The sequence below is a fragment of the Podarcis filfolensis genome (genome assembly GCF_964270895.1).
Source record: "Podarcis filfolensis genome assembly, chromosome: 15".
Lineage (NCBI taxonomy): Eukaryota > Metazoa > Chordata > Lepidosauria > Squamata > Lacertidae > Podarcis > Podarcis filfolensis.
In genome coordinates this window covers 4,998,008-5,017,907 of record NC_139618.1, presented here as the reverse complement: position 1 = coordinate 5,017,907, position 19,900 = coordinate 4,998,008, and the positions used below count along the sequence as shown (strand labels likewise).

Below are 19,900 nucleotides of genomic sequence, written 5' to 3'. Positions count from 1 at the left end.
AACACCAGTTCCTTTCAAGTTGGCATGGTGTGAGCTCCAAATGATCACAGACAGAACCACTCAAAAATTCAAAAGGAAACATGAAATAACTTCACAGAATTAATGCTCATGTGCAAAATGTTTCTGGGTTTACGTGAAGAATGTTTCAATTCTTCCAACAAGGAAAGCAGAAGCAGCTGTTGAGGAGAAACCAATGCTAACATTGCTGGCCAGATATCAGAAACCAAATATAATTATCAGATAATTCATTACACGTACTAGATTGTATCTAATGTTAACCATAGAGTAGACTCATTAAATTTAAAGGGCCAAGGTTAGTGAGGTTCCTCACTTTCAGTGGGTGTGCTCTGAGTATGCCTAACATTAGATACAACTCATCATTATTAAAAGCACCATCATGGTACTTCTAGCATGAAATATCATCAGTCATCAGTTGAAGCCAGAGCTTCTCAAATCCTGTCCCTGGGAATTTCCCGACATCTTGCAAGAAGTGTTTGAACATCACAAAAATTTAACAAAGGCAAAACAAAGAAGACTGGCTCAGTTATTAGCATTTCAAATCTCTTCCCAGGTTTAGGAACAAGTTGGGTTAAAAGAAAAGGGGTGGAGAATGGCGTGGGGTTTTTTTTTAAGCTTACAACATGGAATTAAAAGAAGAAGAAACCTATGGGCTCCCCAGGACCATCAAACTATAAAGTAGAAGAATACAAACCATTATAGCCCATTCAAAATATGAACACAAAGCACACTGAGAGAGGAATACAAAATGCTAGTGACTGCCTGTGCCTCTTATGAAGAAGCTCCCTCATGCTGCTGGTTTGCCAGCTTCACTGGATCCCCATCTGTTTCCAAGCCCAATTCATTGTATGACTTCTTAAGCTTGGAAGACCTTTGTTGCTTGAGACTAGGGTACCCGAAGGACCACCTATCTCCATATGAACCCTTCCACATCTTTTTCACAAATGACTTTCTTCAGATCCCCCACTAGGGAAAAGATGCAGCAGGTACCTACTGAGGGAAGGTTAATTTCGGTGGTATCGTTCTAGCTATGGAATGCCCTTCCCCAAATAATCTTGCCTAGCACATATTTCAGCACCAGGCAAAGATCTTAGGACTTTGCTAGGCCGCTTAAACTGTTCCTACTGTGGGCTGAGGTGTGGTTTTGGTTGCTGCTTTACTATGTTTTATTGATTGATTGTACGTATTTTAAAATAATGTTTATCTTTGTTGTAAGGGATAAGGGATGGCCTGCTTTATTCTTATGTGACAACCTCTGGCAATAACTTGCTGATGGTAAGAGTTGTCTGACAGGAGAATGGACTACCTAGGAAGGTGGTGGGCTCTCCTTCGCAGGAGGTTTTTAAACAGAGGTTGGATGGCCATCTGTCAGGGATTCTTTAGCTGTGATTCCTGCACCGATCACCCTTAGGGTCCCTTACAATTCTATGATTCTATGAAACTGGCCACCACACCCTTGATGTGTGGATGTGTTGGCACACATATACAAATAACTGATATAACCCCCATGTAGCTTGAAAGAAGATTGAAAATGTTCGATTGGCATCTCACCTTGTAAGATGGCACAAAGCACAAAACCCCTTGGCCGATGGTCTGACAAACGGAGAGCAGAAGCTCCCCAACTTCATCCTGGAAATCAAAGGTCTCAGCGTGCTGGAATGTAGCACATAATGACCTGCCTTTAGGGCCAGCTCCAACAGTACCAACCCACACCTGTTGGGGGAAACATTTCATTGCTGACATACATAACGGCAACAAAATACATTCCATTATGAGACTGCAGGATGGAACTGCACTGTGGGGAAAACTTGTGGCCATGGATTTAAGAGACTGAGACAAAACTGATCAGGGCAAGTAGGATTATTGGAAATGTTTACTTTTAAAATCCAATGGCAAAATAAATCAAGACATTTACGATGCACAGAGCTACCTGCATGCCTGCCTGGAGCAAGCAGCGATTCCTTTCAGGCGAATAGGTTGTCAGACTCATTGCTCAGACTGCCCCTTGACATACAGGTGCTGGAAGATGGGCAGATTGGTAATTGTGTCTATGTGTTCACTGGGAATGCTGAAGAACAGATATGCTCAAATATGTATTCCAAGCATATATCCCAAAGTGCAAATTCCACAAAATGCATTGGGATTTATTACTCTCATAACTTTTTAGCAAATAAAACTTTGCTTATTTTATTCCAGTGGGTGGAGTTCTACTCATGGGATTTACCTACTGGGGGACCTGTAAATTTGTGTGTTTGCATTATTTCTGCTGATTCTGCTGCAGCCCCCCCCACCACCTCCCATGCTGTTCCTGTAGGCCCAAAAACCCACCAGGGCAGCTTTTCAGAGGGTATAGGGGAGTGCAGGGGGTGAGGGATCAGCAAAAAAACCCCACCTGCCTCTTTCTGCTACATGTGTACACTGGGCATCAGAGCTGACAACAAATTTGCTCAAAAAAACCCACGCTTCTGAAAACATTGATATTGGCTGTTCTCCAACTATTCTCTGAATGCACAGCTATGTCACTGCATGCACACACACACACACACGTACCTGTGTGTGTGTGTGTGTGTGTGTGTGTGCGCGCGCATGTATATATGTATTTATCTGGCAAGAATCTATTCCAGTACTTAATATTTGGCAGTTGATATCTAACACTCTTTGTTGTATGACATGCAATCATATTACATATTTGGTGCCTGCCACAATGTGCTGTCTCCAATGTTAGTTCTACTCACTGAAATTAATGGACTTGACTAACATGTTGATACAGTACAGTCAAAATGTGAATGCCAGTGTTTCGGATATTAGTGAGCATTCAATTTTTGGCTCAACAATTCCTCACAACTGAGAACCTGATGCAGTTGTCACACTGCTTGCGCTAACCAAACAGGAACAACATTTTGCATGGTGAGGAAGAGTAAAGAAACTCTTGTATGGGAACCAGGCAAAGTGTATACATCATATGGAATGCCCCAAGTAAACTACATACAGCATGGTCCCTACAGCATATTAACATAAGGCTGAACCCAAGCCCAGATGCAATGAACATACCTGGGAATTCCTAATAACATGGTTTGCTTCAAGTTGAATGGAAAACTTCACACCAAGCTCAGAAGAAAAGGAGTCCATCGGAGAGAGCGTTCCTGAGGTCAACACAACTGATCTAACATTGCCACACATGTCTGAGAAGGCCTTGAGAGAAGAATTTTATTTATTACATTTATATCCTAACTTTCCCCCCAGTGAGTTCAAGACAGTGTATACGGTTTCTCTCCCTTCCCACATTTTATCCTCACAATGACCCTGTGAGGGAGGTTGAGAGACAGTGACTTGCCCAAGATCACCCAAGGAGCTTAGTGGCTAAGTAGGAAGTTGAACCTGAGTCCCAGAGTTCCAGTCCCAGAAGGTTCCAGGCTCAGTTCCCAGAATCTCCAGCTAAAAGGATCAGGAGATCCTTCTCTGTTGGGAGGCACAGGAGAACCATTACCAAAAAAGCAATCCTGGACCAGATGGGCAAATAATCTGACCTGGTATAAGGTAAACTCCCTGTTACTTGTCCCTAGGTTCTCTCCCGCATGCACACACCCAAAACTGTCTTACCACAGCCGGATTCAAGCACCAGAAACTGAGCGTATGCACTGCTGTTTTTTGTCGGGATCTTCTTTTTGATCGTGCAAAGAAACCATTCTCATCTGGAGTATCAACTGGATTTTCATTAGTCCAAACATAGGCTTGCTGCAATGCAACTCTGTAGTCATCAGCAAACCTAAACAAAAATGACATAAAACCCTGAAAAATACCTACAATTTGCATGTTTGAAATATTAACAGCTGGGGGAAAGGATTGCTTTCAGAGCCTCACTGACCTGTGATTCTCTTTAAAAAGATACCCCAGGACCATGAATAACCCCTTCAGCATAATCTGAGTCGAAGGGCTTATAATTGGAACCGAAACAAGCTCTTCTCCTCCATTGAACAGGTTTACTTTTTCCTCCTTTTCAAGAACAGCAGCAAAATGTTTCTGCAGAAGACCAAAAACAATAAATTAACACAGTAAGCAAGCCAAACTCCAGCTTCCTCCCAATCTGGTTATCTCCAAATGCTTTGGAATCTAACAACAGCTGGAGGGCACCAGGTTGGAAAAGGTTCACCTACAACAATAAATGGCTATAAAGCTTTGTAACAGTCATGCTAAAGAACAGAATCTTCAGCAGGCAGAAACTCAAGAAATCAAGAGTTGCTCAAACTGTTGCTCAATATTGAAGTTCAATTTTAAAAACCTTTACAGTTTTAATTTAAAAAAATACCTGAAGAAGCAAACGAACACATTCCCGAAGATAAAGCAAGATGATAAATGCTTCACCTGGTCTGCAGTTCTCAGGAATATTAAACGATTATTAATTTAGACTGCATGGTATCATAGTTTCCTGGATTCAGACAAAATGGCCCAACTATGGTTTGCTGCTATACTGGGAATAGAGACCTTCAACACCCACACACAAGAGAGAAAAAATATGAATTATTACACATCCCTACCTGTAAGATGGGAAACGTGGCGTTGGTTATTCCCATATCATGCAGGAACGCCACCATTTGTTTTCCACTCCAAACCTTACTAGAGGTCTCATAATTTCTCTCCACAAGCTGACCAATAGTTTCCCTCAACCAACTGTAAATAAATAAAACCCAGAAGAAGCAGATTTTTTGTGAACATTTGTGCATTAGACCTTCCATTCTACACACACTACAGAAGTAATCAAATGCTTTAATGCACACAAATAGAAGGGCCTCCTCAGGGGTAGCATCCGTGTCATGTAGCGCCTGCTCCAGGAGGCTGGTTTGGCTCTAACCCTGGTAGTTTCACAAGACTGGAACTACTTTTAAAGACATGGGCTTGGCTGGCACAAGACAGTAGACCAAGCTAATGGCTTACCAAGACCAGGAAAATGTGCAGACTCCCCAAGATGGGGCTCGCAACCACTCTGCCTCTCCAATCCTTTTTACTCCCATGTGCATGTTCTCTGAACATGGGCAAGTGGTTAAGCTCTCTCCTCGCTAACCACGAGCTCTAGCCTATAACAAACCTCGGCTGCAGTTTATGGTTACAAGGAGCAGAGCTTACCTGCAAGCCTGGATTTAGATGATACATGAAGCGAAACCACGGCTTAGCTTAGTGTGGTGCATGGCCCTGGTTACCCATACTGTGATTCAGGCCACCAACAGGCATGATAAGCAAAAGCTCTAAAAATGTATTGCACGGTAACTAGTACAGGACTGTTATAAAACTGGATTTCTTAGCTGGCAGCCCCACCACTTTATTTATCAACAGAGTCTTAATTGTTGGCTGCTTTATGTCTCATCTATTGCTTTCCGCCTGCTGCCTGCACTTCTGTTGGCAGACTTGACAGCGAGATCAACCTGAGTTTTCCTGATAAGGTTAAAAGACTTCAGGCATTTCGAGTCTTCAGCTATGTTCCTTTCATATGATGCAAAACATTTTTAAGATCTGAAAAGCCACCATGAAAAAATTCACCATCTCTGTTTCAGTAGCAACCGCATCCACTTCCCGCCCCTTGAACCTTCATAGCACAGAAGAGGTAATGGGAAGGCACAAAGTTTAGAATGAGTAAAATTAACAAACATCTGTTCTGAAAACCAATTTGGTCTAGAGTTGACACTGGTCCAGAAGACATAAAGTCACAGAATCTATGCCGAGCTACCCGACCAACAGACTCATGTAAATTGTTCTACTGGTGGATGGAAAATTTTCAGGTGGGGGGGGGAGAGACTGATTTTTTGGGTGCTCACACATATTAAAACAAACAAACATATAAACAAAATACACACAAACTGGCCATGTTAGGAAGAAATGGTACACAGGTTTCTGTATCTATGGGTAGCTTCTATATGGGATAAGTCCTCAGTACTCCTGATACAGACTGAAGTAGAACAGGCCAGCAACAGATCCATCATATGCCTATTGCGCATATGACTCAGCTGTCAATCAGTAAGATTTCCTCCATCATTATTATCTTAATTATTTAACAGACAGGGAGAAGGGCTGCAGCTTAGTAATGCAGAACATGCTTTGAATGCAAAAGGTTCCAGGTTTGATTCCTGGTGCGGCTGGGGAAGACCCCTGCCCATTAGTGTGTAGACCAGCCTTTCTCAACCTTGGGTCCCCACATGTTGTTGGACTAAAACTCCCATCATCCCTAACCACTGGTTTTGCTATCTAGAGAAGATGGAAGTTGCAGTATAACAGTATCCGTGGACGCAAGGTTGAGAAAGACTGGTGTGCAGACAATAAATTAAATGGGACCAATGGTCTGATTTGGTATAAAGCTTTTTTTGTTCCTATGCCTTGACTTACCTCTTCTAGAGGCTTTAAATAGCCATGGCAATAGTAAAACACAAGAGGACTATAGTCACAGTTCAATTTAACTGAAGGCTGCAGGACTCCTGAACACTAAAACAGAAGGTGTGGGTAAGAAAGAGAGCTTTATTTAAGGCTTGCAGCCATACAGGTCTGGCTACATGCACAACTAGAATAGCACCAAGGGGCCCAAGACCAGAAAAAAAATGCAAAGATGTTTCAACAAATGGTCATGCCCCTCGTGCCAGCTTTTAAAGGCAAGATGTGTCTCCCTATGAGACTGGTGTGCTTTGAGGCACACACTTTTCCATGGTGTGGGCCTGCTCCCAACAGTGTAGGTGGTGCCAAGTTCTCATTGACAGGAAGAGAACTTCTGGCTCAGCCCATCTGGCTCCTCTGCTCTCAGCTGTCCAGTCTCCCCTCTTGGCCGGTTTGACTTCCTCCCTTGCTGCTAGGGAATATCTCCACTCTGTAGATAGGGCAAGACATGGGAGCCAGGCAAACTGCCTCCACCTCCCCAGCTTCTAAAGGCAAAGGAGGAAGGGGGCACCCTTTCTCTCATCTCGCTCCTTGCTACTGGCATCCATCATTTTTTCTTTCTCCCACAGCAACTGCCACCCCAGCCCAAGACAGTTGGGCTCACAACACTGAAAGCTATCTCTGGTAAATTAGCTTCCTCTTACTTTGTCAGACTGCAGCATACAGCACGCAATGGTTCGTGATCCTTCCTCCTAATGTTGTTATTCACCATGGTGTCCAGCTCCTCTCGGGCCAATTTGAGTTGAGTGTCTGTCACGCTGTAGCTGGCCGATTCCCGTGCACAATCCTCAATATTATGAGCTTCGTCTAAAATGATTACCTGGTCTTTCAAGTCAATCTCCATCTGCAAAATCATGAAAACCAACAAAAACAAAAAGCAAGTATCTGGTAAATTCACATGATTTCTTCCGTTAGCAGTGAAACTGCAAATTTTGCTTTACCAGGCGATGGATTTTCCTTTTTCAAAAAAAAACACAAAAATCTGCAGGAAGGAGGAAGTCAGTTGTGGATAATGGTTAAAGTGTTTGACCTGGGTTCAAATCTCCACTCAAAGCTTACTCCTCAATATTGTATTAATGAATGTATCTATAGTCATGTAGATAATGTGACCATGATGGTTAAAACGACAATAAACAAAACAGGAGACAAAGCTTACTGAATGGTCTTGGGCCAGTCACTGGCCTGCTTCACACATCTATGAACTCAGCCCAGCAGGGTAACCATGGTTTGATTTCTGGCAGCAAAGCATGGTATCCTTCTGGAGTGGCTGTCTGGGTTAGAGGTGGGCGACACTGCTTTGCAATGGTAATGGTCCTACTTGGACAGTTGTTTCCAGTGGGTGATGCTTGGAGAGTGCTCTTCAGCCCCATTTAATGTTCAATGTGGCATTCCTCATGGTTCAGTTTAATCCCCTTTGCTGTTTAACATCCACATGAAACCACTGAGTGGTGTTATCTGGAGTTTTAGAGTATGTTGTCAGCAACAAGCTAATGACATACAGCTGTACTTTACCTTTACAACTGCATGTGTGGCAATGGATGTGCTGGACTGTTGTCTTGCCTCGGTAATGGACTGGATGAGAGCCAACCAACTGAAGCTCAATCCAGGTAAGACAAAGCCACTGCTAGTGGGGGTTCTCTAGACCAGATAGATGAGAGGTTACCTCTAGGTTAGATTACTGCAACAGTCTTATACATGGGGCTGCCTTTGTAGATGGTTCAGAAACTTCAGCTGGTGCAGAATTTGGCGACTAGGTTGCTCACTTGGGCATATTACACTGATTGTGACCCATCTGCCAATTAGTTTCCAGGCTCTATTTAAAGTGTTGGTTTTGACTCATAAAGCCCTGTGATCTTTAGATGAAGGGCAGTGTGAGAAATATTTTGCTTGCTACTGGGCACCAAGTATTCATGGAACATCACTAATATATTTTCTCCCTGTTCACAGCTCATTGGATGCAAATCACAATCTCTTCCTTTTTGTGACAATAGGAAGATCTTTTACACAGCAACATATAGAATTTCCTTCAGGTTGACCTTCACTAATATTATTTCTTAAGACAATTATAAATAAATAAATAAATAAATAAAATGTTAAAACACGTGCTTGCAAATATACTTACACTCTCTCTTATTTGTGAGTCTAGAAGATAGTTGTAAGGACAAAACACAATCCTAGCCTCCGCCATAAGCTCTCGAGCTGCGAAATAGGCACAGGCACGTAGCTTCTTCCCGAGGCTCACTAGGTCTTCGATGTCCCAAGCCTGGTATTTCTTACGTGCAGATTTTAAGGCATGATGTTCGCTAAGCTTATGGACTCCATGGTAGTAAGAACAAGATGTGCCCTAGAAGTAAATGATTTAAAAATTCAAGATTCAAATATGCACTGCTAAGAATAACGATGCACCTCAGTGTAGTTAGTTTTGCAGAAGTGTATTTCAGTAGTATCAGTAGTATTCAGTAGTACTGTTTTGGAGGGACAGGGGGCAGGCAGGTGTGGGGGACTCCCTGGTCTTGAATGGGGTAACCGTGCCCCTGAAGGACCAGGTGCGCATCCTGGGAGTCATTTTGGACTCACAGCTGTCCATGGAGGCGCAGGTCAATTCTGAGTCCAGGGCAGCTGTCTACCAGCTCCACCAGGTACGCTGGCTGAGACCCTACCTGCCTGCACTGTCTCACCAGAGTGGTGCATTCTCTGGTCATCTCCTGCTTGGACTACTGCAATGCGCTCTACTTGGAGCTACCTTTGAAGGTGACCCAGAAACTAAAACTTATCCAGAATGCGGCAGCTAGACTGGTGACTTGAGAGTGGCCGCCGGGACGGTGTAACACTGGTCCTAAAGGATCTTCATTGGCTCCCAGTGCGTTTCCGAGCACAATTAAAAGTGTTGGTACTGACCTTAAAGCCCTAAACGGCCTCAGCCCAGTATACCTGAAGGAGCATCTCCTTTCCCATAGTTCAGCCTGGAAACTGAGGTCCTCCTCTGATCCTCTTCTGCTGGTTCCCTCACTGTGAAAAGCGAGGTTACAGAGAACCAGGTAGCAGACCTTCTCGGTAGTGGCACCCTCCCTGTGGAACACCCTCCCTTCAGATGTAAAGGAACTAAACAACCATCTGACTTTTAGAAGACATCTGAAGGCAGCCCTATATCAGGAAGCTTTCAATGTTTGGTGTTTTAGTATGTTCTGATATATGCTGTGAGCCACGCAGAGTTCCTGGGGAAACACAGCCACATGGGCGGGGTATAAATAATAATAATCAGTTCAAGCAGAGCTGGTGAAATGCAGCATATTGGTGGAGTTCAAATGCAATGGGAAATCTTGATTTCTTGTTATACAGACAAACTGACAAGTCATAGGTTTATCATCCCCTCATTTGTGGCTTCAGGGTAGGAAACATCCACTTTTACACAAACCACCATTCTCCATTACATCCAAACTTGGGGAATGGAAGTTGTTTAAACTCTTGTTAGTGAGAACAAGCCAGGATTAAACCGTGGACTCAGGTACTGGCTTGAAAAGTTTAAATAGACCAGAGTTATCTAACTTTGGATATTCACAGGGAACTGTGGTTTGTTTAAAAGTGAATGCTTCTGATCTCACCACACAAGAGGTGTCCTAGGTAGGGGGTAATGCTAGTGCCTATGAATCTAGAATCATTTTTACGCATCTAATAGGGCTGAATTTTGCAGAAAGGAGATTCTTGTTAAGTAATTACTGCACTAGCATTTGGCATATTCTCCTTTTGTGACCTAGCCTGTTCAATTATAGCTGTTTGTGTGTGTGCTTTTAAGTAATATAACAATTTGGTACTTCCCACAATGGCTACTTAAATGCAAAACAGAGGCAGAAAGACCTAAATGAGTCCGTGAAATCATATCCTTTTTAAGCTCTCTAAGGCTTCTTCAACAAACGAAGGCTGGCCGAGAGACGCTCATCCATGTTAAGCCTGTAACACAACCCTAAGGGAAGGTTGGCAGTGAAAGTGTTATCGCACTTGCGGCCTCTTAGCTCGGCAAATTGTCAGTTATCCGTTTATCAACTGACTTTTGCAATATGGTCTTAGGATAAAACAAAGACAACTAAAGTGACAGAGTTAATTGGTCCTCATTACCACGACAGCTCACCCTCAGGGCCTGTGGGGTAAAGAGGGTATAAAGACTTAACACCTTGTTTACACTTGTCAAATACCAAAGTCTCTTGAAAACAAGAGGGGAAAGAAAAGGAGGGGGGAGTTTACCAACACTAGGCATAGTGTGTCGGCATTCTCTTTAGCAGTCAAGTATGGTCTGTAAAAGGGACATGGGTGGCGCTGTGGGTTAAACCACAGAGCCTAGGGCTTGCCAATCGGAAGTTTGGCAGTTCGAACCCCCGCAATGGGGTGAGCTCCCGTTGCTCGGTCCCAGCTCCTGGCAACCTAGCAGTTCGAAAGCACGTCAAAGTGCAAGTAGATAAATAGGTACCGCTCCGGCGGGAAGGGAAATGGCGTTTCCGTGCGCTGCTCTGGTTCGCCAGAAGCAGCTTAGTCATGCTGGCCACATGACCCGGAAGCTGTACACCGGCTCCCTTGACCACTAAAGCGAGATGAGCGCCGCAACCCCAGAGTCATCCACGACTGGACCTAATGGTCAGGGGTCCCTTTACCTTTACCTATGGTCTGTAAAAGCAAAGAGGGCTATGCTCTGCCAACATCAACTCCTACCTGTCAGCCTTCTTACAGACAGCACTGCCTGTCAGCTTTCTCCTCCTTAATCTCAATGTTGCCCTTGCCAGGAGAAAGATGCAGATATTTGTTGGGTAGAAGTCTCAGTGGGTACCAGCCATTCTTCAGAAAGCACTGGTGGCTTATAAAATAAGATGCCTACTGGGTTTGGACCACAACCCCATCCATGCAAAGTAGTGGGCTGAGTGTTGGACTACAACCAAAGGGACCGGGGCTTGAATCCATACTAAATCACAAAGCTGATTTGGTGGCATGGGCTACTCAGACATGTTTGGCCTAAACTGCCTCACACGAGGCTGAAGTTACCATAACCTCTGTATGCAGCAAATACACCAGTGATTAATAAAATTATTTTCATGCTTATATGATATGCAAGCATTCCTAAAATATATGCTATTAAGACCTAACAGGGAAAAGGCTTCAACAACCAGACTGTATATGAGACACACACATGAACAGGAAGTCCTCATCAGATCTTATCTCCACCATGGATTCACTAGGTGGGATAATAGTGCTGATTTATTTTACAGAGCTACGAATATAAGGTTCCTCCAAAAGAATTCCTCCCCTCCCCTCCCCTCCCCCACCCCTGTCCTTATCCTCAGTGGGAGGTTTTTCTCCCTCTCATATGTTAACAGAACAAAAAAGTCATCCAAAGTAGTTGAATATGTAGGAAGATTCAGGATAGGTGAATTGAAGTGCTTCTTCAAAAAGCACATCATCAAAGAATGGAATCTGCTAGCACAACCTGTAATAATGGCTTGGATAGTTTTAAAAGGTTAGACAAATTCATGGAAGAAATGGGTATCACTGCTGACTGCTAGCCACAACGGCTGTGTTCCACCTGCATTACTGGAAGCCATATGGCCTCTGAATACAAGTTACTGTGGAATACAGATGGGAAGAGTGTTGCTGGACTCAGGTTTTCCAGAATTAACTGGTTAGCTATTGTGAGAATAGGATGCTGAGCTAGGTGGGCCTTTGGTTTAAACCAGTAGGCTCTTCTGAGGTTCTTAGGTGGGTTACCCCAAGAGATAGTGATTAGCTGAAGACAACCCAATGAACTTTCTGACTGAACAGGGATAAATGTATCCAAATTGTTCCCCACAGCACAATCCTATAAATGTTTACTGAAAAGTAAGTCCCACTAAGTTCAGTGGGGCTTTTTCTCAGAAAGCTAAGTATGTGATTGCAGGCTTAAAGTGCTACTTAAAGAGCCATTAATCTTAATATCATATCATAATAATGAACATGTGTCCAAGCTCCGTGACTCCAGGACTCGCTATCTCGCTGGCATGCTCCTCATTAACTTTTCAGCGCCTGGAAAAGACTTTTCTGCTTTGCCAAGCTTTTGGAATGTGTTTTGGCTCCTGTTGAGGAATTGTGTTTTAGCCGGTTCTGGTTTTTAACTCTTTGTTCATATCATCATTTTTATTATATTGCACTTTGCATTGAACCCTTTAGGGGCAAAAAGCAGGATAAAATTATGATATGAATAAAAAATAAAAATAACTAAAATATATGTACACTATATCTGGCACAAGTCTTCCCATGTCACAGGAGCATGAATATGGATAGTGACCATCCATTTGCAACATTTAGCACACAATCTGCAACCCAGTTATTTAATTTAGATTTAACCCTTTTGGCCATGATCTCCAGATTCACACCAGATTCTATACTATGTAATAGCAGTGTTTTGCTTTGTTTCTAAAAATGCCTGGCCTTTCAGCGCTGGGAGTTATTATGTAGGGAAATGAAAGACAACAAATTAAGAATAGAAATTTTAAAGTTGTTTAAAAGATTCAAGAGTGCAGACAAATCTTCTCTACCACAGAGCCACACAACGTACTTTCCAGGAACGCAGAGGCCTGATGAGATTTAAGCACCACAGTTTAGCAGACTATATGTCAAAACAAAACATGTTAAAAACACGTAAACGAAACAAATCCTGGTATTAAGGGGAGAGGTTACTAGGAAGAACCTATTATTCCTATATATGTACAGAAGAAGTCAAATTTGCATTTTTCTAATGTTTTAAACTAGACACTGAACTCAATTTTTCAAACTCCCTAAATAAGGAAGGGGGGGAGAGCATTCCACTTCTGAATACAGTCATACTTCATGTTACGTTTGCTTCAGGTTGAGCGTTTTCAGGTTGCGACCCGGAAGTACTGGAAAGGGTTACTTCCGGGTTTCGCCACTCGCGCATGCGCACAAAATGACGTCACGCACATGCGCAGAAGCGGCGAATCATGACCTGCGCATGTGCAGACGCAGGTTGCATTCTGCTCATGTAGCGAACAGGCCTCCGGAACGGATCCCCTTCACAACCAGAGGTACCACTGTACTACATGAATGGCACAAGAAAATGTTAAAAGCAGTGAATATTATTTCCTTCAGGAAATGGTAAAAAAACAAAACAACTCACATTTTTGGCTTCCAGCAACTCTACACATTTTTCATTCTTGCTGCTGCAGCTGGACACTGTTGGATGGACACAAGTGTGGTCCCTGCTAGAAAGAATAGTCATGGGGACATCTGAATATGCCGTCCTCCGCATCTCCCTGGTAATCTGAGCAATTTGTTTGTGGGTGCGAGTTCCAAAAAATATTTTGGGGACAAATGCCTTTCCTCCATTTTCTTTCTTCTTTTTATCAGTTGCTTCTTTGACTTTTGCTTCGACCGAAGAACAGGAGCACTGAATGCAGGCACTGGAAGGCTGTAACTGAAGGGCAGAGAAATCTCTTTACGGACATTAGAACAGGATAAATATATTTTTTTCTCTCTTTCTCTAAAAGCGTTTCTTATTGTCTACACACAAGAAAATTGGGTCATCAACAACTATTCTTGGAAACAAAGCATTTAAATGGCTGTAATTATCTTTCTATGCTCCCCACCCATTTAACACCTGTTAAAAAGAGTCTGACTTCAGGTAAAATAAAGTCTCACATTTTAACCAGAGCTGTCTATTAAACAGCAGTCATCATAACACTGGATACCTGACAGCTTCAGACACAAATTAAGTTACCAAAAAAAGTACTTAAAGGAGCTTCTTTTGCATATTGAGAATTAAGCTGCACTTTTTTACATCCAGTTCTAGAAACAAAGGTCATGAATAAGTTGAAGACTTGGTAAAACAGGAGCTAAAAAGGCTACCTTGGCCAGAACATTACAAAAGGAATTTATTTACCGTAAGTTCAGCAGTCTAGAGGCAGCCAGACTCCACTAACGTCCAAATTATAGAGCTCAAATCTGCCACCATTTTTTCACAAGTAAAACTAAGCTACCAAAGAAGAGGTATGAGAGTAATGGCTGAGATCTGGGATATAAATTTGCAGATAAATAAATTGAAGATTTTAATTTTTAAAACAACTGTGGGCACTTCACACAAGTAGTAACCAAGAGTTGTACAAACAAGCCCAAGGCTGAAATAAACAACTCTTTTCACGACAAACCTGATCCCAATAAGACTGAAATCTTATTCACACTGCCCTGGGAATAAGCCCCACTGAACACAGGATGACTTATTTCTGAGTAGGGATAGAGGGATCTGTCAATTTCAAGTTCTCTCAGCTTTTCATTTTTCCATTCTGAAGTTCAGTTCTCAACATTTCCACTACACTTTTTGAATTATTTTGAAGTCTTCATGAAAATTCAGGAGCATTTTAGTACGAATTTCTCTTAATATAGACATTTGTATGCAATTACCTAATATATACATTTTTACAGAGCAATTTTCCATGATAAAATGTGTTTTCACTAATATATGCATTTATATGCACACTTTACCCCAGTGGTAATTGCACTGCAAAATTTGGAGATTTTCCAAGGATGGCTGTATTTCAGTTCACACATTGCTTTGGAAAGAGCAGATTACGTAGGATCGCCTTCAAATGCAAATTGAATAGATTTTCTCCCCAAACCCTACCTCTGAGCAGACATGAATGCAATTGCACCCAAAGTGCTCTTAAAAAATCTGAAGCAGTCAAATTTATACCTGATAGCTTCAGGTGATGCTAACAATACTTTTCACCTGCATGTATTGAAGCACTTGCTGAAATGTTTTTCTTGAATGTTGTCTATAGAGTTTAGTTAACTTGCTCAATAAATTATATATACAACCAAACCAGGGAAAACTGAGTACAGCATATTAACATTTTGATACCAGATTTTTCTTCTTGCTTTTTCCACAAGTCAAACTGCACTTAATTAAACCCATGCTATTATTGAAAAATACCATGAATTTATATTGATTCTGGATTCTGGAGCCATGTTAGCCTGCTGCAGCAAAAAAATGCCAAGCAAATATTTCCCCCTCCACTTCCCAGAGTTGTATCCATGCACTTCCCCCTCCCCACTCCCTCCCGCAAACAACAAATTCAGTTGGTGATTGCCGAAACTATGGACACTGAGAAACAAGAGCAGGGATAAGCAAACTTTTTCAGCAGGGGGCCGATCGACTGTCCCTCAGACCATGTGGTGGGCCGGACTATATGGGGGGGGGGGTTTGAACGAATTCCTATGCCCCACAAATAACCCAGAGATGCATTTTAAATAAAAGGACACATTCTACTCATGTAAAAACGCACTGATTCCCAGACCGTTCGCGGGCCGGATTTAGAAGGTGATTGGGCCAGATCTGGCCCTCGGGCCTTAGTTTGCTTACCCATGAACAAGAGGAAGGCATCTGCATGATTGCAGAAACCGTGAGGTTTACAAAACTACAAACAAAACAAAAACAAAACAAGGGCAAACAAAAAACAACAACCCCAAAACAGCCCAATGAAGTCTTAGCATGCTCAGAAGCCATAGAATGGTGTCAGTTGGAAAAGGAAAACAGGGGGATGGGAGGATGAAATGGAGTATCCTGGAGAAGGGCTTGGGCTGGCAGGCTAGAACCCTGAAGAAGAGGCACTCTAGACAAGAATTGATGATAGCACTGCAACATTTTGCTGTAGGCTCCACTTGTAGCTTATTATATAAACAAAAAATCCTGGATAAAGCTGGGTATGTAGGTAGCATGATAGCTCAGCTGCTTTGTTCCACTCTAATTACGTTGCCACTTAGGAGCCCTCCTCACTTGCACACTTACTTAGAAGGCCGTTATAAGATTTTAATAAAGAGGAACGTATATCTTTCGAGGGGGGTGACAGAACACTGCAGAAATAGCTACTTGGAATAAAATATACTTATGTTCTAAAGCTGCACGAAAGATTATTGGTGCAAAAAATGACACTATGAGAACAGGAAGCCAAACACTATTTTCTTGCCAGCTTCACCATTTCTTGTTCTTTCTTTCACCCTCCTCTTAATTGTAATCAGTAAGATTATCCTCCATAAGCAAATGCAAAGTCACTGTGCGCGTTACGCCACAATAGCAGGGATCAACTATCTCTTGGCCTCCGCTCTGTGGAAAGGCAGGTTCAAATTACCCTCAGTCCCACTCAAGCTTGTCCACCATTAAATATTACAATACACGATAGAATGGAAGTAAATGCAACCCTTCTGAAGCTGTCACTCACTGGGATAAAAGGTCCGCTGACGTGCCAAATAAACAGGCCGTCAAAGCGGGTAGAGTTACCGGCCGTGCTAGAATTGTTACATTCCTCTCTCAGGTTGCCAGTAACAGCAGATTTCATTACGGGTGTGCTGCCACGTTAAATAGCCCGTTCCAAATATCCTGCCTTCTCTATATTGAATAATTACTTATTCACCAAAAAGGATAAAAGGAAGAGTTATGAATGGGACCCTTGTCAGCGATAAAGGAGGAAACAGCTGATGGGCAGTGTACATTACATACGTGGCCATGCTGGCCTCTGCTGTACAGCCAGGCAGAGAAAAGCGAAATTCAAATTATGTTGAGTGGTATTTCTGCCTGGACTCTGGTTTGCTCTTCGGAAAAGAAAGCACGCAGATAACAACAACAACAACAACGATGTCAATATGGTGAAGTGGAACAAGAGTTTAGTAGGTCCATTGCAGACATGCTCTCAAATGAGTGCCCCTCCAACACACTGGTGGATGAATTCTTCTGTTTTAGAGGGTCAGGGCCATAGATCAGGGGTAGAAGCACCTGCTTTTCACGCAGAAGGACCTGGGTTCAAACCGTGGCACCTCCAGGTAGGGCTGGGAATATGTGAAGTCTTGAAGAGCTGCTGCCAGTAGATAATACTGAGCTAATCAGTGTAATGCAGCTTCTTTCTGTTCCTATTTTCTCCAAGGAGGAATATTAGAGAAAAGAAATACTAAAGCCTGGTGAGCAACCTATGAATGCCAACTTGGGCAAAAGGTGGGATATAAATACAGTCAATACAAGCAAGCAAGCAAGCAAGCAAGCAAGCAAGCAAGCAAGCAAGCAAGTTCTGCATGCAGGAAGGTCTCAGGTAGGTGCAATCCCCGGTGTTTCTAGATATGGCTGGGAAAGTCTTCTACTTGATAACCTGAAGAGCTGCTGGCAGCATCGACAGTACTGAGCTAGATGGACTAATGGTCTGATCTGATATAAGGCAGCTTCCTACGTTCCTATTTAAATCAGATCTTAACTCAGAGCCATGAGAACCAGAAGCAGCTAATCTAGTGCCCTCCAGAGGTTGTTGGGACAACTCTCGTCAGTTCTAGCTAGAATGTCCAATGGTAAGGGGAAATGCGAGCTATAACCCAACAATTTCTGTAGTCCACCATGTTGGATAGTCCTGATCTACTACTCTTTTTGCCTCTGTGCTGAAAACTGAAGAACTGACGAAAGAAGCAGTTTTTGCCTCTGGGGAATCCAGCTGCCAATCTGTATTTTGACAATATGTCAGGTATAAACATTGGAACCCTGTGGCACCTTACAGATTAGCCAATTTATAGATCGCATAAGGTTTCGGAGATCACAGTTGACTTCATCAGAAGCATAAAAGCTTATGCCATAGTGTATTTGTTACTCTTTAAGATTCCACAAGACTCCTTGTTGTTTTTGCCACAACAGGCTAATATAGCTACCCCTCTGGGAGTCAAGTATAGAATATCCCATAATAGAGAAATATGAGCAATGATGCTGTAATGCAAATCAAGATGATCGGAAATTTTAATTGACTTTCAATAAAAACATGAATGCCTTCTGCTGCAGCTTTTATTAGGGGGCGGGGGAATTAAAATGTACTTGGCATGAAGATATTTTTTTTTTTAGTATATATAAAGGCATAAAGACAGCAAAATCTGTGAAGAGTTGAAGAAAAAATAACATTATTTTACAGGTGGCCTTAAAGGTTTTTCATAAAAGGTTTGAAATTGGCATAATACTGCCTTTAATAAGCTCTTCGCCCTCTACTGCGGCGTTAAAATGTTACCTTTTACTTTAAAAAACCAACATCAGGAAAGTAGTAAACTTGGTCTGATTTTATAGTCACCAGTAAAATTGTATAGAACTGCTTTGCAGTAGTCATAACATTTCTGCAAGCCACAGACGCCATCAGCCAAAAAATAAAACCTTTAAGAAGGTGCCTGTATAACTTTTTTGGGCGGAGAGGAGGAATATGTATGTATGTTACAATTATAATTTTAGCAACTGAGGTCTTCGCTTTATTTGTCTTTCTGAAAAGGAATTTCTCCCCTTTAAACACTCTTCTTGCAGGTTTTTTTTTTTTTGGTTAAAAAAAAAGACAAGTCTTCGGGGATGAAGTTATGCACTTTAAAATAAGGTCTGTTACAATAAAAGCCTAGTATGTTTAAAAAGTAACTGAAGCATAGAGTTGCCACCCATTCGCAATTTTTATAGACTGTTCTGATTTTGTGAGCTGCATCCATAATATGTAGCAAGCTGATTATGGACAGTTTCACCCACTACCACATTTTCTAGGAAGGCATGATAATGTGTTTGGGACAAACTTCAGTTACTGAATGTCTAGTCTGAACAAAAGGTACTGGCAAAAAGGGGGGGCAGTGAAGAGTAACTAAAAATACACCCAGCTTATTTAAGCAAACTATTAAAGGTGCCTTAGTGTAGTAAAATGTAATTTATAGCATTCTTCTTCTGTTTTCATCCGCACATTAGTTATTGAAATTGCCCTGCCAGATCATCCAGCCTTTCCCAGGGGACACAGAAATGCTGGGAAGCCCAAAACCAGGGCAGGGAGGCAACAGTCCTCTCCTGCTCTTATTCCTTAGCACCTGGTGCTCAGAGGTATACTTCAACTGAACCTGGAGGTTCACATGTATGCAGCCATTAACATAAAGCCACTGTCTTTCCATGATGCTGTCTAATCTTCTTCTAAAGACATCTGTGCTAATGGCCATCATCACAACTATGATATTGCAAATTCCGTAGTTTTACACTGTTTAAAGGAGGCCTTATTTTTGTATGCTCTGTCAATTGGTTTCGCCGGACGATTCTGAGTTCCAAGACAGCAGGCCCACAACTTAAGTGGGGGTTATATTGCAGGGCTCGCGCCTAAAGCCACAAGTATGTATGGTCAAAACCCATTGGGTTTGATGGCGAGTGCAGAGGTCATTCCCCCCAGAATTCCACCCTGTTTTTAATTTTTAACTTCTTTTTTTGCCACACACGTAAAGTTGAATATGCACAAGTTAAATGCATGCAAGTTGCAGGATTACTGTATTAGAAGATTTAGGAAGAAAAACTTATCTATCCACTTTCTCCATGCCATTCATCATTTTATAAACCTCTCTCAGGTTTTCTTGTCAACTTTTAAAAAAAATCCAGTCCTAATCATCATGGCCTTTCCCCATAAATTTATTCGTC

At 42.2% G+C, this 19,900-nt stretch overlaps 1 protein-coding gene across 16 annotated transcripts in view; it reads right to left on the bottom strand.

Moving 5' to 3' along the window:
• BRIP1 (BRCA1 interacting DNA helicase 1) overlaps positions 1-19,900 on the bottom strand; it is a 215,458-nt gene that overhangs the window by 164,925 nt on the left and 30,633 nt on the right. For all 16 annotated transcript variants that reach the window (XR_014541888.1, XR_014541889.1, XR_014541890.1 and 13 more), the window contains exons 7-14: positions 13,586-13,882; positions 8,555-8,776; positions 7,077-7,276; positions 4,554-4,686; positions 3,884-4,038; positions 3,619-3,784; positions 3,070-3,210; positions 1,570-1,731 (exon numbers count right to left, since the gene is read on the bottom strand). Coding sequence is in view for 6 of the 16 variants with exons in the window: in XM_083587447.1 (XP_083443573.1) it covers positions 1,570-1,731; positions 3,070-3,210; positions 3,619-3,784; positions 3,884-4,038; positions 4,554-4,686; positions 7,077-7,276; positions 8,555-8,776; positions 13,586-13,882 (1,476 nt within the window). In the remaining 10 variants the exon portion in view is untranslated. The remainder of the gene's footprint in view (positions 1-1,569; positions 1,732-3,069; positions 3,211-3,618; positions 3,785-3,883; positions 4,039-4,553; positions 4,687-7,076; positions 7,277-8,554; positions 8,777-13,585; positions 13,883-19,900) is intronic.